The following is a 26211-nucleotide window of genomic DNA, read 5'->3' as shown; positions in this document are numbered from 1 at the left end:
TCTCCCGGAAGGCAAGCCAGAGAACACTGAAGGGTAAAAGGGTGAGTGGTGGAAAAAATACCACTTTCAATACTGATTAAATCCTTTTTAAGTTGCTTTGAGGGGAACACTTTGGTGTTTTGTGGGAGCCAGTCAGTTTTCTGACAAATTTAAAGAAAGTCATTCATAGAGCATGGGCTTATATGTAAATCAGCATCAGGATCAGAGCTAGGCCTCAGGAGGCAGTAAGTTAAGGGCAGAGGGAACCTTGACATCAATTACAGCGTTTGCCATCATTTCAAACTTCTCTTCCTCACAAAACAAAGTGAACTCATTCTCAAGGTTCCTCGTCTCTTCAAGGCCAGAAGAGGAATGGAGACGTCCCTCCCTGCCACCAGGCAGCCCCCCCAGCAGGCTCCACACCGGAGTGAGGAAGAGTCTGAAATCCAATGGACGTCCCTCAGGGGAGGCCTGCCTGGCACCCGAAAACCCCCAAGCCCTTCAGGTCAGAAGACAAAGGAAGGTGGGGGGCAGCAGGGAGGACAAGGGCTCCCCCGAGGCCCGTGATCCAGCACCACCGCCCGAGGACTCGCAGAAGGAAGGTCCTAAGGTCCGGCACCCCGCGGGGGCTGCAAAGATCTCAGCCCACACTAACAGCTGCTCCCAATGGCTAACATTTCTCAATTGCTCCAGTCTGGCTTGAAACATCCCAAACTCTGGGGCTAGTTCGCTCCTAGGGGAGCTTACTGCAGCATCTGGCTGGTCTCTGGCAGGGCCCCCTCCTCAACCTGGGGCTCTTGGATGAGGTTTGGCTCATCTGCTGGGGGGCGAGGGGAGGCCCAGCCCCTCTCTTGTCTCATCCCATTATCTGACCCTGAATGGGCCTGGCCACATTTTTCTACCAGCAGATGGGATGGTCCGTCAGATGTGACCTTTTCCTCTCTCCCCCACGTCTACCTCACGCTGCTCAGGCCATCTACTAAAGGCAATCGTGACCCAAAGGGAAGCAGGGACCTGGCACCCCTCCTCTCCTCAGCCCCCCACCTTCCCTGCAACTGAGGCCTCGGAGGGCAATTACAAACATCTGCTCACCTCTGCCCGAATCCTAAACAGAAGCGTGATCCACTTAGACAAGGCCCAGCTCCAGCCTGGCTTGGGACAAGGAGCCGACTTGTCCAGGACACCTCCGGGCCCCGAGGGGCCGTCCTGCCTTAACCTCCCGGGCTGGCGTGGCTCAGGGGAGAGTGTGCGTGTGCAGACACAGACAGACAGACTCACACAGACACACACACAGACACACACACATGTGTTCCCGTGAAAGATTAAGCAGCCTTGGAGCAATGTGGCGGGGCTCGCCTGCCAGCTTTCTCAGACTACACTGGAGTGAGCTGTCAAATGACTTCATCCACCAAGGGGTGGGGGGGACAGCAGCAAACGTTCCCTCTCTGACAAGGACTTGACTTTCTCTTCCCCAGCAGGGGGTGGAGAACACAGGCCTGGGTCATCCTAATCCCTGCCCCAAGGCTGCCCTGACTCACACAGAGGGCCCAGAGTCAGGGTGACCCCAGAAACAATGGCGTTCTCTAGGGAGAAGGAGCAGGACGGGGAGGGAGGGGCTGGGAAACAGGGAGAAACAGATGGAGGCAGAGACAGGCCTGGAGAGGGGATGGAGAAGTCAGTGAATGGAAAGGAGGGGAGGGGAGGGAGGGGAGAGAGAGAGAGAGGAGAGAGGGAGGAGGAGAGAGAAGGGGGGAGGGGAGGAGGCAGAAGGAGAGAGCGGGGGAGGGGAAGGAGAGAGAGAGAGAGAGAGAAGAGAGAGAGAGAGAGAGAGAGACCGAGACCAAAAAGCAGAGTGAGGAAGTTCAGCCCCTCCCGTGGCTGTTTACTTCCTCTTTTGAAAGGTCCAGTGGGAGCTGGCGAGTGGGAGGTGGGGAGAGTGGGGGAGGTCATTCCTGCCTTTGTTTCCTGCCCTCTGAAAGCCAGTCATCCTCCTCCCCCAAATGACAGCAGAGGACCCCAAAGATAGCAGGGCTCCCCCCCGGGCCATACCAGCAGCCCCCCCGGCTTCAGTGTACCCCAAGAGTCAGCGTCCAGCCTCAGGCCTTGTTCTCCAGGAGGAGGGGACTGTAGCTCTCCTGTGCCAGTCCCAAACTGAGTCTCCCATAAGCCCCCTTGGGGGGAGAGGAGAAGGGAGGCCGACCCAAATGTCCTCCCACTAAACCTTCAGGGAAGAAGGGGAGGGGTGGGGTAGACAGAAGGGGAGCACTTACTCTCAGCACGGGGCCCCCCTCGGCCTCCTGGGTGCCGCCACTCGCCCCGAGCCCCATCGGGCCACAGCCTCCTCCTCCTCCTCCTCCTCCTCCTGGAAGGCCCTCCGCCCCAGCCAGTCTGCCTCACATTCTCGGGCTCCCGGCGCTTCCTGGCGATTTGCATAGTTAAGCCGTAAACTGACCACAACATTCCTGCTCTGATTTTGCAACGTCCTGGAATAACGCGGTCGCTCACAGTCTATGAATCATGAGCTATAAAACCATCGTGCTCGTCACCGGGCGCGCTCGGGGCCGCCGCCGCCATCACCCGCGGTGATTCATCTCCAGGAGCCAGGAAGGGGGAGGAAGTGGGCCTGCCACACCGAGAGGGCCCGAGCTCTGGGCCTTGGGCTTCGCAGGGATGATGGATGGCACGTGACCACTCCCTGGCTGCGTCTGACCCCCACCCGTCCCCGCTGGAGGAGGTGCAGAAAAGGATCCCGGGGAGCCAAGCCCCCCATGTCAGTCCTGGGCGGCGGCCATTACGCTGAGGGTCCCGGATGGAGTCGGCCCTGTGCCGGTGGAGACCCCAGCCACAGAGCTCCCACTGAGTCACCCTGCAAGTTTAGAACGTCACACGGAGGTCCAGCTCAGTAGGCTCTCTGGCAGCCAAGTGGGGTCTGTTCCGGGTGGTCCTATAGCAGGGAGCCCACATGGCTGGCGGCTCAGGCCCGAGAGCCCCCTCGGAGCCCGGCACCCCCCAGATCTTACACTCACAGGGTCCCCACAAAGCACCCCTGACGGAGCCCAGAAGAGGCTGCCCTGTCTATCTGCAGGAACAGATGCATCCAGTGACTCAGCCACGCTCATAGGAAACGCACTGAGTCACTGTTCCTGTTCTGGGGAGGGGTCTGCACCCTCTCTCCCTCGGGGAGGTGGCCAGGGCCACGCCGCTCCCTACACTGATGCCCTGGGTCTTCCCCTGCTCCATGACAACGACTGACTCGGGGCTCACCTTAACTCCTGCAAAGCCGCGGCACGGCCCGTGTGAGAAGCGGGCACCATGGGCACTGCTGCCCCCGTTTCACGGGCGGAGAACTCGGCCTGGACCAGGTAGGCAGCTTGCCGCACAGCCACAGGTCAGAAGGGGATGATGGTGAAGACCTTCCCGGAGCAACTTAACGGCCGAGGGTCATCTCCCTCCCCCGATGGCGCTGCCAGGCGAGCTCGCCAGCGGGTCAGTGCCAGAGGCAGGCTCTGCCCCCCCAGCCCTACAGGCTCCCCCGGGGGGCCGGGCCACGCCTCTCACTGTCCAGATACGCATGTGTACAAATACACGGACACATGAACACGTACTGAACATATGCAGTGGCTCTGACACACCACGGATTGACACTGAAGGGGGGTCGGAGGCATTTTGGGGAGGCCGCGGGCATTGTGCCAAGTCCGGCAGGCGACACAAGACAAGCAAAGAAACGGGAAGATGCACAAACGGGCACGTTGCTGAACAGACCATGTTCTGTCTTTCAATACCATGATTCCGACTTTTCCCGGTAAGGAGGGGGACCCCAAGAGGGGCACCAGCCCCCCACCAGGCACAAGTGTGTTGGTAAGTCAGTCTGTGGGCCCCCAGAGACCCGTTGTTCAGGGCTGAGCGCCAAGAACGGCCTCCTCCAGGGAGCCTCCCGAGCCCCTCCTGCACTGACCATCGCCCTCACTGACCACCAGCCTTTGCCAACACAGACGAAAGAACAGTGGATACGGCTGTCACAGAACAGCAGGATGGAGACCTGTGTCCAGAGAGCGATCCCCTCCATAAAGGGGGCTTTTCATTGGCTGGGACTCCCTCCTTCATTGTTAGGACTCCCTCATCTGTGCCATTCTCGAGAGAAAGGGGGGGGGACAGAGATGAGGAGGGGGACAAAAACAGGGGAAGGGAACAGAGACAGGGAGAGGGAGCAGAGATAGGGGGAGAAGAAATGCATACAGAAGAGAAGGCAGCTAGGGAGAAAGTCCAGGGCAAGCCGGCACTTCTGGGGAAGGGGCCGGGAGTGAGGGTCCTCAAGCCCAGACACGACTGTCCCAAAGTGGGTAGACAAACATGGCCCCTCTGCAGGCCCTGCCATGGCCTCCCCACACTGGAGGACTCAGGGGCAGGGCCGAGCTCACAGCCCGCTCTGCCACCTCTGCAGCCTTGGCCAGGTGGGCTCCTTCCCCGGGCAAACTGCACCCCCACACACACACTTAGCGTGGGTCACCGGCTCTCAATGACTGCGCGCTGCTGTCTCCATTTTTCCCACGTCTGTGTCCCCAGCATTGGGCATACAGCAAGTGCTTAATAAATGCTTTCTGACTGAATTCTTCTTCACTTAACGGGAAAGATGCTCTTCTACATTCAGAGAGCCCAGCCCTTGCAGCTCTTCTGGTCCCTGGGTTGCTTGGGCTAATAGGAGAGAGGAAAGTGCACTACGGATTGTGGAGCCAGAGGGTGCGAGTTCAAACTCTGCTTCTCCCCTTACCCCGTGTGACCTCACTTTCTCTGGGCCACAGCTTCCTCATTCATGAACTGTAAGCATCACAAAGGACAAAGACCCGAGAGAGGGAGGGCGCCCGGACACCCTCTTACTGCAGCAGTTCACAGACCAAGGGACAGCAAGGCTCCCGACGCCCCGAGGCAGGAGGCAGATCCTTCTCGGATCCCAGACCCCAAAAGCACTGCCCTCGACGCTGCCCTCCCGGGGCTGCACCACGGCCCCCTTCCCGAGCCAGAGCGCCAGCCACGGGCGGGTGCCCACCAATGCCACCCCGACGCAGAGGCCCAGCCACGGCCGGGGCGCTCTCCAACAACAGCAGCGCCCCCAGGAGACTGACGCCCCTCGGAGGCCATCACAGGAGGGCCCTGCAGTCTCCCACGCTGCCCTGGGCCACGAGGAGGCCCAGTAACTCAGCCCCCAGGTATCTCTCCAAGCTGGCTCCATGTTTACGAAATGGCCCAGCTGGAGAGGGCTGATCTGCCGCTGGCAGGAAATGGCTCTGGGCTGGGAGCATAAATCTCCAGCCCGTCCGGCCTTCAGCCAAACCGGCTCACCCCTGGCAGGGCCAGGCGCTCAGGGGAGGCCGGAGAGAGCATCCCACTGGTGCGAGGAGGCCCAGAATCAGCCTCCCTCCGGGCCGACGCGGGAGCCCCACCCAGGCCCACCAAACACTTCAGAGAAAATTCATTTGGTTAAAAAACAAAAGCAAAAGGGCGACCCAGAGCAAAGCCCTGGTCCTGTCCTGCTTGGCCCAGGAAGAATTAGGGCCCGGGGCAGAAGGTGCAAGGAAGTAGTTTCCGCTCCCTGGTCAGGAAACACTCATCAGGAGAGCTCTCTCTAAGGGGCACAGGCGGCCTCGGAGGCGGGCGGCTCTCAAGGGACACAGGCGGCCTGGGCAGCTCCCCCCCCGCAGAGACCTTTAGGCAAAGTCCAGACCACCCATTACTGGGGGTGTGATAGAGGGGTTTTGGTCAGACCCCGAGGTCCCCTAGGGCCCGTAGAAGGCGACCTGTGTCAGCTTTAAAGCTCCAACCGGGAAAAGGTATGGTTTGGTTCCCCCTTCCTTTGCATCCCCAACACTGTGGCCCAATGCCTAGCACACTGTAAGTGCCTAATAAATGCTTGCAAATTGATTGGAACTGATGGCCAATGCAGGGAGGCGATGGGGCCCTGGGGCCCCGGAGTCCAGTGCTCCTTCCTTGGGGGTTCTGTGCTCCCCAGTCTTCCCTCTCTTCCTCATTCCCTCCACACAAATCCGACAATGGGTGAGGAGAAACAGGAGGCATCATGGGAGGCCAGCTCTCCGGCGCTGGCCACCCCACGGCACAGACACAAGGCAGCCATGACCCGCCAGGGACCCCCTGCTGGGGCCCTCCCCTCCCCAGCTATTGGAACAAAGGCTTCCGAGTCCTTTTCTCCTTCTAATGACAAGCGGGTTTCATTTTTCGCTGCTGGAAGGCATCGGACAATAAGAAACCAGATTAGCGGGTGCAACGCGCAGGCCATTAGGCTTCACAAAGACTTAATTCTTTAATCCAGCTTCACAGCAGCAGGGCTGACTCATAAGGAAATCACAGCACCCCAATTCCCCCAGTGGGGCCACTGCCATCGTGGCCAGCTCTGCCTCGTGGCAAGGTGGGCCCACGGGGCAGGGAGGCAGGAGGGCCGGGAGGGCCGGGAGGGCAGAGGCTCAGACTCGGGAACCAGTCACGACTACTGACCAACTCCCTGGCCAAGCCACTCAGTCTCCTGTGGCATTAAACAGAGACTCTCCCGAGGGTCCCTCCAGGTCAGGGAGAGAATGGATGAGCCATGTCTCTGACTCTGAGCAAACCACGTCAACCCCCTGCCCACCTTGCCTCATCTGTAAAGGGGAGGGCCTGCTCCTGGAGGTCCCCACCAGCTCCAAGGCCTACAATCCTGGGGATGGAGCCCGGGAAGACCCATAGCTGGGGGTCTCCGGTGCCAAGCACAGAGGATGCACTGCTGCACAAACGCTCCTTCCCTTCTCTTCCCTTGGCACATCAGAAATGCTTAATCGATGTTGCTGACTGACTGCCAGAATTCAACAGCATCAGGGTCGGGGACAGGAAGCTGGTCCCTTTGAGCCAGTGTTGTCATTGTTTTCATGGCAGGAAGGGAGAGAGATGGGGAAAGAGGGGGAGAGGGAGGGAGGAAGGGAAGAAGGAAGGGAAGAAGGAAGGAAGGGAGGGAGGGAGGGAGGGAGGGAGGGAGGGAGGAAGGAAGGAAGGAAGGAAGGAAGGAGGGAGGGAGGGAGGGAAGGGAGGGAGGGAGGAAGGAAGGGAAAGAAGGAAGGAAGGAAGGAGGGAGGGAAGGGAGGAAGGAAGGAAAAGAAGAAAGGAGGGAAGGGAGGGAGGGAGCTTTTCCAAGGCCAGCCAAAGGAGATGATCTACCTGCTTCCTGGGGGGACCCTGAGTATTCAGTCATTCCCACTTGCCATTCAGGATAGCTCCATGCATTTTCTGCCAGTCCCCAGCTACATCCCCAAATCTACAGGGGGCTACACCCTAAGAAATGGGACACCATGGGAGGGAAGGACCCTGCTAGGAAGCAGGGGAAGCTGCCGGCTGGAGCGGGAGCCAGTAAGTCCTGTCTCCGGCATGCTGGCCATGAGACCCTGCCCTTCCGTGCTGGGGTGGGGGTGTTCACCTTAGGAGTTCCTTTAGCTGCTAACGCGCCAAGCAGACCCCATCCATGTGTGCCGTAGACTGACTGAACAAACCCAGCGTGACACAAGGAAAGAACTCTGGCTCCAGAACCAAGGGGTCAAGGTCACAAGGTCACATGTGCATGACTCCGGGCAGGCCCCTTCCCCTCCAGCCTCAGGTCCCTCATGTGCTAAGGGAGGGCTGCTGCGGCTCAGGGTGCTTAGTATTTTCATGCCCTGGACCCCCAGGCAGCAATTATCATGAGACCTTTCTCAGAAACGTGTATAATAAAATGGGAAGAATGACAAAGGAAGCCAATTCTATAGAAACACAATTAACAAATATTCCTTAACCCCCCCACCCCCCACCCCCAGAGAGGGTGCGGGCCTCCGAGAAGCCCCTTCTCCAGGCCCTGGGCGCTGCTTCCCTGCCTGTCCCCGAATCACAAACCAGACGACCGCGAGGCACCAGAGGGGAGTCCGGAGGAGGGGAGAGGGCAGTACCAACAGCTATGGCTGCCACAGACCCACCGGCTCTAGGGAGACCAAGAAGCCTTTCCCCTTCCTGCCAGTGCTGAGATCCCCTCCCTGTCGCCGGCCAGCCTTTGGGCCCGTGACCCCCGGGAAGGACGTGGGGCTCGCTGGACCTCAGGGAAGCCCCCACCTCAATGTCTCACCCCTGAGCTGCACCCCTGGCCCCTTCTCCCTCATCGGGCACTGCCTTCCCCTGGGGGGGGCTCATGGAAGGCCCTCTGGACCGACGTGGCTCCCGTCCTGACCGTGGCTGACCGTAGGAGCCCCCGGCCCGGCCACCAGAGACTCGGCGCACTCTCAGCACCTGCCAGGCCCAGGCGCCGGGGCAGCAGCCATCACCCTCACAAACACTGACGGGGGAGCCCTGACACTGATCACAAACACTGATCCCCGACAGCCCCGGGGAGGCGACGCTGGGGGGTCGCTGCCGCTGAGGGGAGGTCTCCACAGCCGGGACCAGGCCTGGGACACGGCCACCCGGGCCCCAGGTCTCCAGCAGGAGGAAGGCAGGCTGGATTCGGGGTGGGGGGTTTAGGAAAAGTTTTTTTAAGGCACCCAGTTGGCAGGTGGCCCTGTCCCTGCTGGTACCGGAGGGGACAATCTCTGGGCCCAGGAGGGGACGTTCCAACTGCAGGGGTCTCTTACCTGGCTCTTCCCGCGCCGCCTGTAGCTGCGCCTCACGAGACTCTTGTAGTTCTCATTCTTCTTGGTCAGGTAGTAATACAGGACGCACTCGGCCACGGTCTGTGGGGGGAAGACGGGGCCGTTCAGCTGGCGGCCGGGGAGGGGCACCCCGCGGGGTCTCTGCCCAGCTGTGGGGCGGCCTCCCTGCCCACATCCCAACCTCTGGCACTTTCTCTCCTCTGACATGAGCACAATCGAGCACAGACCCCTGGACCCCCTTGACAAGCTAGGATTCTGTCACCTGACGGGCACTGAGAGAGAGAGAGGCTTTGGGGAGGCTCCCGGATGCCCCCCTAAAACACCGCCCGCCTCCTTTAAAAGCCTCTAATTGCTCTATTTTCCATGAATTCTGCTCAGCCCTTCAAGGACCCATTTATAATTTCAGCCTGGCTCTCCTCCCGGGGTAAGGAATTCTATTAACTCTGCTCCCACTGTGGAAAGTAATCATTCTTTTATCACCAAATAATATTCCTTTATGGCCGAGCTCTGACGTGGCGCCTTTCAAGCTTCCCAGGGAGCCCCCTCCCCAAGTAGGTCGAGACTGAAAAACGAGCCTCGCTCGCTCTCGGCCACACTGTCTCGGAGCCGCTCCCGGGCCCCAGTTTCTAAGGGAAGATTAGCCGGGGCCCAGCGGGGCCCCTAGGGTGGGCTTCAGCGGGCACCGGATGTCCCAGCCTGGCGCGGTCCGGACCCTATGACCCCAGGACGTAAGCGCTGTGACCGCAGGCTGTGTCCTCGGGACCTAGAACAAGGCTTAACCAATCAAACGTGATACTCGTTCACACGGCTGGGGGGGGGGTCCGTCTTGTGTATATCACTGAGGGCCACAGACTTAGAGGCGGAGGGGATGTGGGAGAGCACTGGGGAAACTGAGGCAGGCTTCCCTCCGCACCCCCACATGTGTCTGAGTCCAGGTTGGAGCTCGGGGGGTGAGGAGCGTCTCCCTTCTGGTCCCTCCTACAGGGCCTGGGCCCGGCAGCTGGCCCCACAGGCTTCAATGATGGCGTTCTCGCGTGGGGCCGCGGTTAATGCTTAGGGCAAGAGCTGCGCCGGCTCCGTCCCCGCGTCCGGATGGAGAACTTCCAGGGGGAGCCTGCGCCCGCTGGGCCCCGGGGCAGAGAGAGCCGGGGCCTGCCTGAGAAAGCCCAGGTCACCCAGAAGGGCTAAAGGCCTCCAGGAGAAGGGCGAGGGGCCGAGAACTCGGGCCCGGACAGCCAGCCAGTGCCAACGCGGGGGGGGGGCAGGGGCCCGGGATCGAGCCTGCTCCCTCTGCCTGGCAGTGCCCGGGTCGCCGGGCCGAGGACTCTCGCCCAGACTCAGGAGGAAGAGCTCGAACCCGCTCCCGCTTCCCCTGCGGCCGGAACGCTCCGGCTGCCTCAGCTAGAACAGCCGCTGGCAAAGAGCAGAGCGGCGGCTGCCCCTCGTCCCTCCTCGGCGCCCTCTCCCTTTGGTTCGGAGGCTTCTTTCACAACGGGGCAAGTGTGGAAATGTGTCTGCGCGATTGCACATGCACGACCTATGTCAGACTGCCTGGTGCTTGGGGGGAGGGGAGGGGGGAAGAGGGAAACGAGCCAGTCTGGCTAACCCGGAGATCCCGCGGCCCCTGCGCCGGCTGCGTAACTCCCGCCCCGGGGTGCAACAGCTGGGGGCGCGGGGGGCCTTCGCAGCCGAGGGGGCTCAGGTCCGGGGGAGGGAGCGGGGGGCTGCCCTGGCAGCCAGGCCCGGAGCGGGGAGAGGAGCCCGCTGGAGCCCCGAGGCCGAGAAGCCTGGTCGAGTACGCGGACCAGGCGCTATCTGAACCGGGCCTGCTGACCCCTCCCATTCGCAGCTCAAACTCAGCATCTGGGGCCTCTTGGGGAAGGGGTCTGTCTGTGTGAATGGGCACGTCCTGGCCCACAGCCTCTGCCTCCACTTCCTGCCTCAGTCTCCTCATCTGTGAGAACGGGTATAACCGAAGCGCTGCTCCGTGCCTGGGTGAGGATCTAGAGAGATCGCCCGCAGGAGGCCCTTGGCAAAGGAGAGTGGGCTGGAGACGGCGGCGTCCCTCTGGGGTGACCTGGCGCAGCCCAGCCGCTGGGGCCCGGGCGGGGCTGCTCCCTGCTCCACCCCGAGGCGGGAAAAGCATGGGAGGGGTGACGGGGGTCAGGGGCCTCTCCTGGTAAAAGCGGGGCGGGAGGGCCGCCCCACGTGGCCGGGCCCAGCGGGGGCCACTCACCTTTCTCTCGAGGAACGAAGCGATGAGGCCGAAATTCTTGGGGTGCTGCATGAACCTGGAGAGAGAGAGACGGGGTGAGAGGGAGGAGGCGGCTGCCTAGCGCCCACAGGCCGGCCGGACCGGCCGCCCCAGTGCCCGGCCCTCCTGGCTCCAGGCAGTTAAACCCAAGGGGGCGTGGGCGTGGGCAGGGCTGGCAGGGGGCGGGGGCCGACAAGAAAGGGTGTTCCTTCCAGTGACTCACTGCTTCTTCAGCTCGTCTGAAAAATAACATTTGTTTGTCCTGCTAATGCAGCTTCCAGGAAAGATGGGAGGCCCGGGCTTTTTAGCCGAGCTGTTCTTTTTTTCCCCCTTTTGCACTTTTTTCTGCTGCTGTTGTTGATCTGGGGAAGCTTGGGAAAGGGGGGGCCCAAACCCCTCCCCCACCTCCTGAGAAGCACCTGCTCCTGCAGGGGAAGGATGTGGGCCCGGCAGGCGGCCCGGGGCCACAGGGGGACGGAGGGAAGGAGGCCCCGATTCCTGGGACCCAGCTGGGGAGCAAGTCTTTGGCCAGTCTCTTGGGCCGCAGGGGGGGAGGGAGGGAGGATGCCTGGGAGGGGCTGGGGCTGAGAGCCAAGGAAGACGGGCTGGGGGAGATGGGGAAGGTGCCGGCAGCCTGGGCCCCGTCCGGGTTCACAACACACTCTGAATGGGCACCCAGAGCTCCTCGCCACGGTGCTTAGTGCCTGGCACACAGAAGGGGCTTAGTCAATGTCTACTGAATGAATGAAACCTCCTTCAAGGTAAGGACCGTTGTAGCGGTTGTGCTTATATCCCGGTGCCTAGGCACACAGCAGGGGCTTAATGTTTACAGACTGACTGACTCTCACCCTGATGCTTGGGACCAAGGCCTGACTGGGCACACAAAGCCGGCCCGAGGGGCCCCATGATGGCAGGAGCCCGCTCCAGGCCGAGGGCCCAGAACGCCACCCTGGCAGCCTCGGGGGTCTTGGGGGAGGGGGACGTTAGGCGAGGCGTCCCGGGGGCCGCCTCTGTCCCAGGATGGGGCCGTGGGCAGAGCTCGGCGGCTCGCTTCCAGGCCTTGAACCGTTTTTATGATTTTTACCCCTTCCCCCCAACATCCCAAAGGGAAGCGTTTAACTCCCCAGGGAGCCGGGCTTTGGGGGAGTCGGGGGCCGGGCTCTGCTAGTTTAGGCCTCTAAGCATTTCCTGAATGAAGGAAGGAAACCATGGAAACCAACCTTTTTTTCAAGGAAAGCTGGGGGAGGGGAGTGAGTGAGTGACCCGGCCACTACCAGTGAAGGGTACGTGCCGCCCCCTCCCCAAACCAGAGACAGAGGGGCCGTGCCCCAAGTCACCCAGGCAGGAAATGCCAAGGGCAGCATTCGGATCCAGGAGCCCCGGGACTCTCCATTGTCTCTCTGCTCCCCTCTACTTCCTCCCGGGCCCCCGATGAGACGAGGCAGCCCTCTCACACCTCCTGACTGACTAGCCCGCTCACCTCCAAACCCTGTTGGCCTCCACCTCCTCCCTCCCTCCAGCTGCTCCTTCTTCCCCTTCTCCTGACCAAGCCCGAGAGACCCTCCCCAAACTCCGTCCGCTGGCCGTCCCCTGGCCCGTCCCCAGGGCCCACAAACACGCCTGCCTCTCCCCCTCCCCAAAGCCCCACTTGCACTTCCACGACCATGGCTCCGTTTCCTGCCAGAGCCCTAGGAGGCCATCTACACCGGCAGCCACCCTTCCCTTCTGGAGCGTAACTCTGTGCTCCCCGTTTGGCCAGGACTGCCTCCAGACCGGCCTGCGGCGCTCTCCCCGCCCGGGTTAGGCCCCTTTCTGGGCCCCCTCCCCCCAGCCCCTGGGCCAGCTCGTGGCCGGGTCACTCCCGCTGCCCTCTGGCCTTATTCTTCTCCCTCCACAGGGTTTCCTGAGTGAGCTCATCAGCCCCCAGGGTTTCAATTCTCCTCTGGGCCGGTCCAGCCCTAACCTCTCTCGTGACCTTTAGTCTCACATGGCCCACAACTGCCTGACCTGGGGACCTCTTCAATCTAGCTCCTCCAAAAGGGGCTCCCTCCCCACCCCCCCACCTCCTGAAGCTTCCAGCAGCACCTTCCTGGGGTCTCCCCCCGGCTAAGACCACTGTGAACACAGGACCATCTCCTGCCTTCCTTTGATTGCAGCACTTGGCCCGTGTTTGGCAAACAGTAGGTGCTTAATCAATGTTCATGGCTGCCTCACTATTACACCCCATTGCATGACAGCTGAAGAGGAATTTCTGGGGAAAGGGGTGTGGGGGGAGGAATAAAACCAAAACGTTCCTTGGAAGAAAGGCCTTCGTCTCCACCCCCACGCCCTCTGCAGCCCAGCTCCCAGAGAAGCCCCGGTGACCGACCATGGTGGACACCGCCTGAGGCCGGAGGCCACGGGCCTCCCAGAGAGAAGGGCCCAAGGCTGCCTGTGCGCCCTGGCCCGAGCCAGGCCTCCACCCCCTTCTGCTGGGGGCCGCAGGGGCCGGGGGGCGTGGGGGCCACGGGGTGTGGGGGCCGGGGTCGCAGGGGCTGGTGGCGTGGGGGCCGCGGGGGCCGCAGGGGCCGGGGGGCGTGGGGGCCACGGGGTGTGGGGGCCGGGGTCGCAGGGGCTGCAGGGGCCGGACTCACTTTTCCCGGAAGGTGTCCTTCTCCTGCTCGCTCCACATGTTCATCACCTGCCGGTCCTTGTAGACCTTCATGGGGTCGTCCATGAGACCGTTCATGTTGATGAACTTGATCCGCTGCTGGTCGGCGTCGTACAGCATCGGGGGGATCACGGCCAGCTGGCGCATCTGCTTCTCGAGGTTCTGGGGGGCAGAGAGAGGGAAGCAGGTCACAGGGCAGACCGGGGGGCTACGGGTGGGAACAGAGAAGGCCAGAGAGACAGAGGAGCAGCCCAGCAGAGAGAAAGGAAGGAAGGTGTGGACAGGCAGGAGAGAGAAAAGAGCAGGAGACGGGGAGGGGGGAGGAGGAAGGAAGCAGGCCGAGAAACGGCGCCAGAGAAACCGAGGCAGAGACGGGGAACAGTAAAGCCCCCGCCCGGCCCGGCCGAGCTGGAGGATTTAGGGGCCGGCCCAGACAGCTTTATTGTGGCGGGCCCATAAATTAGGGCAGAAAGAAGCTGCGGCATCTCTCCCTCAGGAGGGAAGCCATCCATCTTCCCTCTGGAAAGCCCAGGCTGTAAAGCAGCGGGGAACGGGCCGGCCTCCAGGCCCCCAGCCGCTGGCCACCCAGGCTCTGGACCCGGGGAGGGCCGGAGAGGCCATTTGGCTCCATTCCTCCTCCGCCACCCCCAGTCCAAGGGCAGGGTTGTCCGGGAGTCGTGCCCCACTCCCTGCCCGGTCCAGCCTGGCCCCAAGGCAGGTCCTCGCAGGGCCTCTCACAGCCGAGTCCCCTGAAGGGGGGTCCCAGGCCCTCCTCCGTCTCCCCCACGGGCTCCTCCCCCCGAGCCTCCTTCAGGGCTGCTGGGCTTGGGAGCAGGCCCGGGTTTCTGTCCCGGCTAGAGCGGGCAGGAGCTGTTTCTGCTTTTGTGGCCTGAGGGCTCCGCACAGGGCCTGGCACAGAGGGGATCAGCAAAGAATGGGGGGCTGAGACCCGCGCCCCTCTGGCAAACTGCCGAGGCCCGTGGGCGCCGTCTCGTGACTTTAAGTGCTGTGCAAAGGCTCTTTTGCAGCTATTATTGTGTGCCCATGAATTAAATAAGCAGGATTACAAAGGAAAACAACTATTTTGAAGGAAAGCCCCCCCAAGTTTGGGGGCCCCGGGGGGGCCCTAGGTTAAGAACTCCTGCTCTGAGGAGCCTAACAGCTGCTGGCCCCAGTGGCGCTTGGTCAGTGCCCTCCCCCCGGGCGCCCCCAGCCTCACAAGCTCAGGGATGCCAGAGGTAGGGCTGGCGACAGGGAAGGCCCCGGGACGTGGGGGCACCTCGCCCCCGGCTCTCCACGAGGGAGGCCTGCCTCGAGGGCCTTCCGACCCCAGCGCGCCCTCCCAGGAGGACCAGCCAGCCAAAGAGCCTCCCCCAGGGCTGGGTGCTGGGAGCGGGGAGGAAAGGGGGAGGGGACGGACCAGAACCCACCTCTTGCTCGGAGAGTCCGTCGATGATCTCCGACACTTCGTGCTCACTCCGAGCCGCGGACATGGACAGGCCGCCGCCCCTCTGTCCTACCCTGCTGGGAAAGCGTACGGGGACACCCTGAGGACCGGGCGTTCGCACCGGGGGAGGGGGCAAAGGGCGGGCCCCCTGCCCACAACCGGAACGTCCCGGCTCAGGCCCAGCTCCGTGCCGGGGACCAGGAGCTACCTCCCACTAGACAAGCTGGCGGCGGGGCTGGGGGCCCCCAACCGTCCCAGCAGCCCGCCTCCCGAGGCCCCCAGCTCCGTGCCCTTCTACGGTGACGCCCGGAATAAAAGGCGGGGGGGCTCCGGTGCCTTCTGGGCACAATAGGAGCCCACCCTGATCCCCGGGGGCTCAGAGGCCTCTCAGAGAGTCACCCTCATGTTGCTCGCTCTTTCTGAGCTCTAAGACCACTAAGACCACCAGATCTTTTCCAGACAGAAGCTATCTGAGCAGGTCCCCTCCTTGTCCTTGTGAGACCTGTCAGACTTCACATTTCTGATTCCCAAACTTCTTCTCCTTAGGGGGAGCCCAGCCTCTCCAAAACCTCTTGAGACCCTGATGTCGGGGGTTCCCCCCACCACAGCCTGCCGTCCACGGCTCTACACACGCCATTAACCTAGCGGGCGCGGGGCCACGCGATCCCCGGGAGAGCCCGCGGCAGAGCCCCCAGGTGGACGAGAAGCCCTTCCAGGAGGCCAGTTAACCACTCCTGGTCTGGTCCCCAGCTCCCCGTCCTTTCCACTGGAGCAGTGGGCGATAACTGCTCGGCGACACTGCTAAAATGCCTCTGGGCCATCCGGACTGACCGAGGAGGCCGGACCCTGACAGGAGGGGAACCCGAGGCCCAGAGAGAGCAACCGCTGCCGCCTCGCCCCAAGTGCTCACCCCCGCCGTGGGCTCCAGGCTCCTCCCTACCAGGGGGAGCTTGGAGAGAGCGCTCAGGACTCCGACTTAAGTGCCTCGGTCTCCCTCACAAGTGGGATAAGACCATACAGGAGACTCCCGAGGCTCTTCCAGTCCCACCCAGCAGGAGCCTGGCTGAGCTGGTCTCGGAGGCAGAGGAAGCTCCTGGGCCTGGGGCTGGCGCAGAGTGGGCCCCTCCTCCGCCCCCCAGTTCTGCCCTCGGGCTCCTCCCCGCAGCCCCCCAGGCCCTCCCTCGGCTCACCTCTGCATGCGCTCCTGGAGCTCCCTCTGCTTCCGGATCTCGGGGAACTGCTTCTCATAGTACTCGCGGACCTTGCTCTCCTTGGCGCGCCGACGAGGGTTGTTCTCGATGCGCTCCACCTTCTTCTCCCAGGCTTCCATCAGCTGGTCGTAGCGCTGGCAAAACTTCTGCTCCTGAGGGGCCGGGGCGAGAGCGGGCGGGGCTGTGAGCAGGGCCCCGGGCGGGCACCCAGGCCCCTCCTCCCATGGGCCTCTGAGAGAGACGGGGGCGGCCGCGCCGTCTGGGACGCCCACACGAGACAGAGCGCAAAGCGTCGGCCCTTGCTTACGGACAGAGAGTGGTGGGCCAGAGCGGGGGCGTTCCTGCCCCCAAAGTGGGAGCTGTTCCCCATCCCGCCGCCCCGGAAGCCTCTGGTCGGATGGGGAACCTCCCCCAACGGGTAAGACAGAGGGTAGGGGTCTTCCCGCGGGAGACCCAGCCCAGGCCCTGCTTCTGCACGAGACCAGGATTCAGGCTACAGAGATGAGCCCATCAGGGCAGGAAACGGTTACTTGGAGCCCGATCAGCGAGAGCCCAGAGCCAGGCATCTCTCGGAGGCGGCTCTTCCTCTGAAAACCCCGCGGCTCCCGGGACTTTCCCTCAGCCCAAAGAGGAAGAGGAAGGAAAGAAACCCGGCAGGGCAGAAAAGAAGGCCCCCAAGCCCAGGGGGAGGGGCAAGCCTGCAGGACAAAAGGCGCGTGCAGAGTCAGGGTGGGGACACTCGGGGGGTGAAGCTCCTGGGACCCCCCTCCTGCTGCCTGGGAAGGGCTGCAGCATTCCCCACCCCCCAGCCTCCATCCAAGGATTCACAGGCGACCTCTGGGAGCTGGGCCAGGTGTCCCTCCTTCCGGGGCTCGGAATAAAGCAACATTCAGCCCCGAGCCCACCAGTGGGGGCGGGGTCAGCACAGCTGCCCACCGACTCCTTCCCCATCGGCCCAAATCAGCTCAGAAAACGCAGCACAAAAACCACCCCCCCACTTGGACAGCGCTGCCCCCCCCACTGACCCTGTGAGCTGGACGCTGCTAACGGCCCCATTGTACAGAGGGGAAAGCTGAGGGGCCAAGAAACGAAGGGTCTCCTGACTAGGAAATGTCAGAGGCAGGATTTGAATCCAGGCTCTTCTGACTCAGAATCCAATAAATAATGGCGGGGAAGAACAAGGGATTTTGTGAAGCCCCGAGGCTTGGGTTCGAATTTCAGCGCTGCTGAGCACTGTGCCCCTTGGAAAAGGCTGCCTCTGTTTCCTTGTCAGCGAAGGCTCCTCCCAGGGCTGGGCCGCAGGGTTCTGGAGGCGGCTTCCCGAGGGGGCCTGCCCTCAAGGGGCCTTCCAGGCCGCACTGCCCCCTCTCAGCCGCGGGGGGCGCCCCAAGGCTCGCAGGGCAGAATCACCTCCCCTGGGGGGGCAGGGCCAGGGAAGCTCATACCGGGCAGCGGGCGGGGGAGGGGCACAAGGGGCCCCGAGTCAGAGACTCCTTCTGCGGCTCCCAGCGGGGCCGGGGGAGGGGGGCCAGTGTCCAGGCCCGGGACGCCGAGGGGAGGAGCCGGCCTCCCGGCTCCCTCTGCGCATCCTGGGACACCCTGGCTCCGACGCCCCCTACAGTGGGACAATCTGTATCCTGGAGAGGGGGTTGGAGGCCTAGGGAGCCCGGGAGGAGCTGGCGGGCATCGGCCGCCCTCTGGTGGCAGGAGGGAGTACAGCAGCCCCGTGCCCCTCCCTCCCTGCAGCACCTGCCTGCTCTCTCTCCTTCCTTCTCCTCTAGAAAAGGGACCCTCCCCTTCCCCCCAGCTCTCAGCCTCAGTTTCCCCAGCTGGGGCTGGCCGGGCCTGCAAGCCCCCTTATCAGCACTAGGGGGCGCTGTAGCCACGTCCTGACTGCCCCCTCGGGGGCTCAGCAGCCCCTGTGCCCCACCCCCTCCCTGCGCAGTGACTTGGGAAGTGCGGAAATAGTCTTATAGCGGAGAAAAGCTCCCTCAGCACCGTCAGTCCGGCAGCAAGCTTTTATCGAGCACCTGCTGTTTGCCAGACACTATGAGAGGCGCTAGGGCGCCAAGTGCCGAGAAGGGAACACTCCCTGCTCCCCCAGAGCCCCCGTTCTAACGCCCCGGGAGAAGGGCGGCCAGGCGGGGCGGGCAGAGCCCCTCGGACCCCAGAGCTAAAGCCGACAAGAACACGTCTCCCTCAGAGCCGGGGGGCCGAGGTTCCCGGGGGGGCTGGGAGGGGCCCGGGCCTGGAGGCTGGGGGTCAGGGGCAGAAGCACTTCCTGCAGCATCGGCCAAACTCCTTCCTCAGACACCACCCCCCAGCTGCCCCCCTTCGCCCTCGCGAGGATTCCTCCTGACTCCTAAGGCCAAGGGGTGTCCCAGGGCCTTACCTGAGCCTGGAGAAGCTTTGGGGGGCAATGACCCGGACCTCCCCTGCAGAGCGGCCCCCACACCATCCCTCCCTACCTGGTGGTCGCCCCCCAGAGCCAAGTCCCCCCAACGCTGCTTCCTGGGGGGCACAGATGCGGGCAGACCCCCCGTCCTGTGATCAGAGAGCCCCGGCTCACTCCTGCTCCCCCAGCCTCCAAACCGACTCCTTTTCCTGGGCCCACCACCCCAGAAGCCTCTCTGGCATGGACTTAATACCTGACTTTCCTTCTTCCTCCCTCCCCCTCCTCCCAGCAGCCACTCACAGATGGAGCCGCAGGTCCGGGGGCACGGGCGGCCGGGCCGTGGGCTCCCCCCAACAGCGGGCACATTCAGCTCCCCTTCCTCCCCACCCCAGGGGCCGACTCATCCAGCCGCGGCTCTCCCCGCCCGCATCTGTGTCCGCCCCTGCCTGCCGGCTCTCTCGGAGGGCCCGGCCCTCGGCAGGCGGCCGCTGTGGGCACGGGCCAGGGCAGGGGCTGCCCGGGTCACCCGAGGAGAGCAGCGCGCCGCAGGGAGGGGAGGGGGCTCACTCACCCACTGCTTCCGAGCATGGTTTCTCCTCTTAAAGTACAGAATGAGCTTCTTCCGCATTGCTTGGTTTCTGCAGAGAGAGAAAAGCCCAATTTGGTTCCTCAGCCCGCGCATCCTCATTGCCCCCTCACTGCCCCCTCATTGCCCCCTCGCTGCCCCCGCGCCGGCCCCGCGGGAGGTCTTGGAGACCCCGAGACGGGGCCAGGGAGGCCCAAGTGCCAGGAGTTTCTGGACCCTCTCGGTGTCGGCGAAGGCCGAGAGACTCCAAGGAGTCCGGTATTTTAAGCGCCGACTGTGCGGCAGACGTGGCCCCGAGGCTGCCCTGCTGGGCACAGAGCACCTCCCGCTCCCCGGCCTGGGCCCGCCTGACACCGACAGTGCGCCGGACCCCGGGGGCCCCTTTCTTTTCGCCCCCATCTCAGGGGCTGCCGGGTTCTCGCCCCACCCCCTGCATCCGTCTCCTTTTCCTGCCCCGCTCCTCATCGCCCCTCTGATCCCCCCCCAATTTGATTATCTTGCAGGAAGCGAGAATTTTTGCCTGGATTGCTGGTCCCAGGGAGCTGTTAATGAGCTGATAATAGACTGCATTTTGCCTTTTAATTAGGAACGGGGGTGTCGGATGAGCGCCTTGTCCCGCACCCCCTCCCTCCTCCGCCACCATCCTGACTAACCCTCCCCCGCCCTGTTTGCCAGCCTGAGGGGCTGCCCGGGAGCCGGAATCAGGAGGCCGAGATGGCTGCGTCTCCAAAGCTGGGGGCGGGGGGCAGGGGCACCTCCTGAGGCCTCAGCAAGTGTGCCCGGCTCAAAGGGGCCCGGAGCTGCAGAGGGGGAGCAGGGCCTCCCCTGGAACCTGGAGGTCACTCGAAGCAGGAGGGACGCGCCCTGGAAGCCCAGACAAGGCTGGGTCAGGGAGCCTCGCCCCAACCCCACTGAGGACCCCGGGCCAAGGAAGGCAGAGAGGAGGGGGCCAGGCCGGGCCCAGAAAGCTGCAGGGACGCCCGAGGTCGCCCAGCAAGTCCCATGTCAGGGAGGGGGGGGGGGCAGGAGCCCAGCCCCCACGGGGGGAGAGGAGCACCGACAAGACCTAAGACCGTGGACCCCCGTCCTCTGAGGTTTCTTCCTGCCTACGTGGTCCTGTGACCCAGGATCCCTCTGGGCCTCGGTTCCTGTGAAAAGGACGGGACTGGGCCAGATGGCCCAAGATCCCTTCTATGCCAGGGCCCCAGGGCAGCATTCCCCTGCCTCTGTCAGGCTCCCAGGGCCAGTCTCCCAACTCTTGGTTCTCTTCAGGAAACACCGGGCCCCAGTTTCCTCATCTGTCCAAAGGGCGCGCTGGGCTGAATGACCCCAAGGGTCCCTCGCAGCTCTCAGAACCCAACCCAGAGCGACGGGGCCCCGCCCGGGCCCGGCCCGAAGCTTTCCTGGATGCCGGCTCGCCCCACACCCCAGGGCCACGGCCCCTCGGAGGCGGCTCTGCCAGGGTTCCGGAGGAGGAGTGAGCCCCAAGACAAAGTGAAAGAGTCGGGACTCAAACCTGGGGCTTCCACCTCCTTCCCACCGACCCAACGGTCGGGAGCCGTCCCCGGGCTCTCTCCCAGTGACAGGGAAGTTCCCCCCGGGCCCCTTTCCCCGGGGCCTGAGCGTCTGTCCCAGCGGGTGGCCACGGCCCGTCCCTGCCGTGCTTCTGGAACTGCCAGAGGGAGCTGGGGCGTGGAGTTAGTCTGAACCGCGCGCAGCCATCGACCGCCAGGAGAACAAGGAGGACGCGCCCGCGGGGGTCAGCGAGCGGGAAAGGCCGCCCGCCTCGGCCCAGGCACCTTTACTGGCCAGCGGAGGCAGGGGGAGCCGCCCCACTAGGAAGGGCCTGGGGCCGGGCCGGGCACTCAGAAGGAGCTTCCCCTCCAAAAGTCCAACCCAGCGGGCGGTCTGGCCCAGGCCGGGCCCCCATCCCGGCTCACCGGTGGCCTGAAGATCGGGCAGGGTCACACCGGGATGGGAGTGAGGGCGGGACTCGAACCCAGATCCTCCTGACCCATCTACCCGCCCCCCAGCTTGGCCACTGAACCACAGGGAAAAGCGCCCAAGAGAATCTGGTAGAAACTGCAGACCCCACCCCCGCCCCCGCCCCCAGCCTCTCCCAGAGGACCCTGGCCCCAGAGCAGGAGGGGAGGGAGAGAACGCTCCGGATACTTACATTTTAATGTTTTCATGATACTGCCTGGTGTCCGAGGGCTGGTTGTACAAGGGCTGGAATAAAGGAGAGGGACAGAGGTCAACAGAGGAGCTGATGGGGCCTCCCGGGGCTCCCTCCCTGCTGCCCAGCCCCCAGACCTCGGCGCTGGCTCAGTGAGGGGCCGGAGATACAAAAGGAAACAGCCCCCGGCCTCAGCCCTGGGAGAGTGTGCCTGTGAGTGTGTGATACTGTGTGGGGGGGATTGTGTGTGTGTGTGATAGTGTGTGATACTGTGTGTGTGACAGTGATTGTGTGTGTGTGATACTGTGTGTGTGATAGTGTGTGATACTGTGTGTGTGACTGTGTGTGATTGTGTGTGATAGTATGATAGTGTGTGATTGTGTGTGATAGTGTGTGATACTGTGTGTGAGACAGTGATTGTGTGTGTGTGTGTGATACTGTGGGGGGGGATTGTGTGTGTGTGTGATAGTGTGTGATACTGTGTGTGAGACAGTGATTGTGTGTGTGTGATACTGTGTGTGATAGTGTGTGATACTGTGTGTGTGTGTGTGATTGTGCGTGTGATTGTGTGTGTGTGTGTGTGATACTGTGGGGGGGGATTGTGTGTGTGTGTGATAGTGTGTGGGGGGGATTGTGTGTGTGTGTGATAGTGTGTGATACTGTGTGTGTGACAGTGATTGTGTGTGTGTGATACTGTGTGTGTGATAGTGTGTGATACTGTGTGTGTGACTGTGTGTGTGATTGTGTGTGTGTGTGATACTGTGTGTGTGTGATAGTGTGTGATACTGTGTGACAGTGATTGTGTGTATGTGTGATACTGTGTGTGTAATAGTGTGTGATACTGTGTGTGTGACTGTGTGTGATTGTGCGTGTGATAGTATGATAGTGTGTGATTGTGTGATAGTATGATTGTGTGTGTGATAGTGTGCATGTGATTTTGTGTGTGTGATAGTGTGTGATTGATAGTATGATAGTGTGTGATTGTGTGTGATAGTATGATTGTGTGTGTGATAGTGTGCATGTGATTTTGTGTGTGTGATAGTGTGTGATTGATAGTATGATAGTGTGTGATTGTGTGTGATAGTATGATTGTGTGTGTGATAGTGTGCATGTGATTTTGTGTGTGTGATAGTGTGTGTGTGATAGTGTGTGATACTGTGTGTGACAGTGATTGTGTGTGTGATACTGTGTGTGTGATAGTGTGCGTGTGATTGTGTGTGATAGTATGATTGTGTGTGATAGTGTGCATGTGATTGTGTGTGTGATACTGTGTGCGTGTGATAGTGTGTGATACTGTGTGACAGTGATTGTGTGTATGTGTGATACTGTGTGTGTAATAGTGTGTGATACTGTGTGTGTGACTGTGTGTGTGATTGTGCGTGTGATAGTATGATAGTGTGTGATTGTGTGTGATAGTATGATTGTGTGTGTGATAGTGTGCATGTGATTTTGTGTGTGATACTGTGTGTGTGATAGTGTGTGATACTGTGTGTGACAGTGATTGTGTGTGTGATACTGTGCTTGTGATTGTGTGTGTGATACTGTGTGTGTGATACTGCGCTTGTGATTGTGTGTGACAGTATGATTGTGTGTTAGTGTGCGTGTGATTGTGTGTGTGATAGTATGATAGTGTGTGATAGTATGATAGTGTGCGTGTGATTGTGTGTGTGATAGTATGATAGTGTGTGATTGTGTGTGATAGTTATGATTGTGTATGTGTGATAGTGTGCATGTGATTGTGTGTGATACTGTGTGTGTGATTGTGTGTGTGTGTGCATACTGTGTTCCCTTACAGACACGCATCACAAGCACACACACCCCCACGGTCCCCGGGGGCCCCACAGGCTCCTGGGCTCAAATCCCAGCGCTGGCATGACCCACGGAGCCCCCCAGGAAGGAAGGGGCCCTGCTCTGGTAAGCTCCAGCCCTGTGTTCAGGACCAGGGATGAAGACTGGACAACCCGCCATCTGCCCTCTCGGCTTCTGCCCACTGGGGCCCCTCCAAAGCCTGGGGGGGCCCCCTCGCCAGCTCTGGCCTGCCCTGCCCTCTACCTCCTGCTTTGGAGGGGAGGAAGAGAGGCCACTGGGCCAGCTCACAGGCCCCAGCCTCCAGGCTCCTCCAGGGCTCCAGACGGCCAAGAAGAGGCCCTTCTCCCTCCCTGTGGCTGCCCTTGATGCCCTCCATCCATCTCCCTCGGCCCCCTGGGGCCCCAGGCACTCGGAGGCCCAGCCTGGCAGTCCTCCCCCCTTCTCCGACCACTGTGCCCCCAGCCAGCCTGGCTCCTCCCTCCCTCCCAGACACCTACAAGGACCCCCCTTCATCCCCAGCCTTGCCCCCCCCCCCCAGGGAAGGATGTCTTCACTCTGCGTTTCTTCCATCCCACCCACTCCTCAGTCCTGGCAGTCTGGCTTCCGCCCACCCACTCGCGGGAAGCTGCTCTCCAAGGCTGCTGGTGATCTCTTCTCGGCGAAGTCCCTCCCACGGTGGGACCCGGCGGGGCGGTCTGTGCCCCTCGCCCCAGCCCCCCTCCCTTCCCAGGCCCCTTGGCCACCTTGCGCTCGGTGTGTTGGGGGAGACCCCCAAAGCCCCCCAGGCCTCCCCCCGCTGAGCAGCACCCACGGGTCCTCACACCCCCCACTCATCCCCAGCCGACTGCCCGCTGGAAATCCTCCTGCCTTACGGTCCACGGGAGGCCCGTGCCCCGAGAACAGGCCCCGCTCTTAGGGGCGCCCCCCCCAGCCTGGAAGAGCCGCCCCCCTGTAACCTGCCCAGGACTGCTGGGGGAGGGGCGGGGGGCAGCGAGGGGGAACAGCGCGGAACGGGGCGAGGTGAGCGCCGGTCTCTGCGGCTGCTCCGGGCGGGGCCTTGCGCCCCCTCCCCGGGGGCACTGTCAGAGTCACTCGTGCGGGACCCCGGAAGGGACGGACGAGGAAAGTGAGACCCGGGGTGGCCGTCCGGCCAGCGAGGGCCCAAGCTGGGTCCCCCCTCCAGCGCAGTCTGAGCCATCGGGGGCCCCACCGGGGACCGGACCCCGGGCCCCCAAGCGTGGAAACGCAACGATCGCAGCCATGAAGGGGCGTAGATCCGAGGGGGAATCAGACGGGCCCCATCTGTGAAGCCCTTGGCAGCGCCCGGCACGCACCAGGAGACAGGGGAACACGCCTGTGGGGGATGGGGGGGGAGGGGGCTGGAGCCGGAAGCCCCCTGGGGGAGCCTCAAAGCCGGGAGCAGCCCCGGGCCGGAGACCTCCCTGCCTGCCCCCCCTTCCTGCTGGGTCCCGGTTCTGACTGACCCCTCCCCCGGGCTCCCTCACGCTGCTGGCTGTGGCCCGGCCTGCACTGTGGCTGACCACAGGCTCGCCCTCCATCAGCGCTGCCATGTGACTGAGACGCGCCCTGAGCCCAAGCAGTCGGGCGGGCGCTGACGGGATGGGGGGCGGGGGCTGGAGGAGCCGCTGCGGGCTGAGGGGCAGCAGGCGGAGGGCGGGCTGGTCCGGCCCCTCAGGACTGGCTAGGACGGGGGGGGGTGCATCCCTTTGGCTCTCAAGTCTGAGATGGAAACCGGGGGCAGCTTCGTCTCTGCCTCAACTGTCTCATCTGCAAAATGGGGCTCATACCTCCCAGGGTTGTTGGGGGGTGTGTGTGTGTGTGAAGCCCTGTGTAAACATAGCATTCCCACTACCATTATCAGGGGCCAGGTTCCTGCCCATCTCGCTGGGCTGGGCCCGGCCTTCTGCCACGAGGGCCGGCCAGGGGACGCACAGACACCTGACTTCTCGCACGCACGCGACTGCGCACTCAGCCCTAGGCTACAGACAAACCGCCAGAAACGCTCTTCACAGACCACGAGTCTCCGGGCAGGAGGGGCAACGTGGGGGCTCGCTCTGAGGGCTGGGGGGGAATAGCCCCGGGAAGGCCCTTTGTGAGCCCAGCCCCTCGGGGTCCTCGCTGCGAGGGGGGGCCGCCACCCCTTGGGCCCAGGACGGCCCCACCCGAGCCGGGTGCCCACTCCTGGGCGCCAGCCTCTTCTGGCACACACCCTGACTGGGGACCCTGGGCTGCCCACCCGCCTTCCCACTGTCAAAGCCCCCCCAGGAGGGGAGACTGTGGGTCCAGGTGACCCCTGGCCCATGCCCCGCCATCCTGGAGACCCCCCCTTGATGCCTCTGGCACTGACTGCGAAGGTCCCGGGGACCCTCCTGAGCTGTCTGCCAGTCCTAGGTGAAACCCTGTGCTGGGGCACGTCCCCATGGGCATCGGGGTGGCAGCTGATCGTGCCCAGGGCCCTGCGGGCCGGTGCCAGTCCCCAGAGGCTGCCGCACTCCCTGTGACATTCACTCACGCTCCAGGTTTGGGGAGGACGACCATTTCTCTCTTGCATTAATAAGTAATTACTGAGTTAGGACCGAGTGCTCCCCTTTTTCTACTTCCTCACCCAGAAATCAGCCAGGTGGGGAATCCTGGACAAACGCCAAGGCTCATGGAAGACAAACACTTTGTTTTGGTCCTTGGACCCCCCCCCTCGCCCCACCCCAGTGTTGGGCTCTAAGTAACCGGCTTAGCCAGGTCTCCCTAAGGGGTCCTTCCAAGACGTCCATCCTGAGGACCTCCGGGCCCCCACCCATATAGACCAAGAGCAAAGCACTCTACACTAGCACTGGGTCCCCAGACACTCCCCCAGAGGGGGGCTATTCTATGGATCTATCCCCATTCTGTGGATGAGAAAACTGAGGCAGAGGGGAAATGACTTGGTTAGGCTCACAGAGCAAGTGCCTAAGGCTGGATTTGAACACGGGTCCAGGGCTCCGGCCTGCACCATCTGGCAACTCCCTGACACTCTCTGCCTGGCGCACAGTAGGCACTAC

General features: G+C 62.6%; 1 protein-coding gene across 16 annotated transcripts in view; it reads right to left on the bottom strand.

Annotated features, from left to right (window-relative positions):
- Positions 1 to 26211, bottom strand: part of NCOR2 (nuclear receptor corepressor 2) — a 267487-nt gene that overhangs the window by 102663 nt on the left and 138613 nt on the right. For 13 of the 16 annotated variants that reach the window (XM_051972629.1, XM_051972638.1, XM_051972635.1 and 10 more), the window contains 7 exons: positions 21347 to 21399; positions 19156 to 19222; positions 16169 to 16341; positions 14962 to 15055; positions 13515 to 13693; positions 10864 to 10918; positions 8610 to 8708 (listed from right to left, as the gene is read on the bottom strand). In XM_051972629.1, coding sequence (XP_051828589.1) covers positions 8610 to 8708; positions 10864 to 10918; positions 13515 to 13693; positions 14962 to 15055; positions 16169 to 16341; positions 19156 to 19222; positions 21347 to 21399 — 720 coding nt within the window. The remainder of the gene's footprint in view (positions 1 to 8609; positions 8709 to 10863; positions 10919 to 13514; positions 13694 to 14961; positions 15056 to 16168; positions 16342 to 19155; positions 19223 to 21346; positions 21400 to 26211) is intronic. The other 3 variants (XM_051972631.1, XM_051972643.1, XM_051972642.1) reach the window with 1 other exon arrangement.

This window comes from Antechinus flavipes, chromosome 1 (assembly GCF_016432865.1).
Source record: "Antechinus flavipes isolate AdamAnt ecotype Samford, QLD, Australia chromosome 1, AdamAnt_v2, whole genome shotgun sequence".
NCBI classification, from domain to species: Eukaryota; Metazoa; Chordata; class Mammalia; order Dasyuromorphia; family Dasyuridae; genus Antechinus; species Antechinus flavipes.
This window is presented reverse-complemented; position numbering and strand designations above follow the sequence as displayed.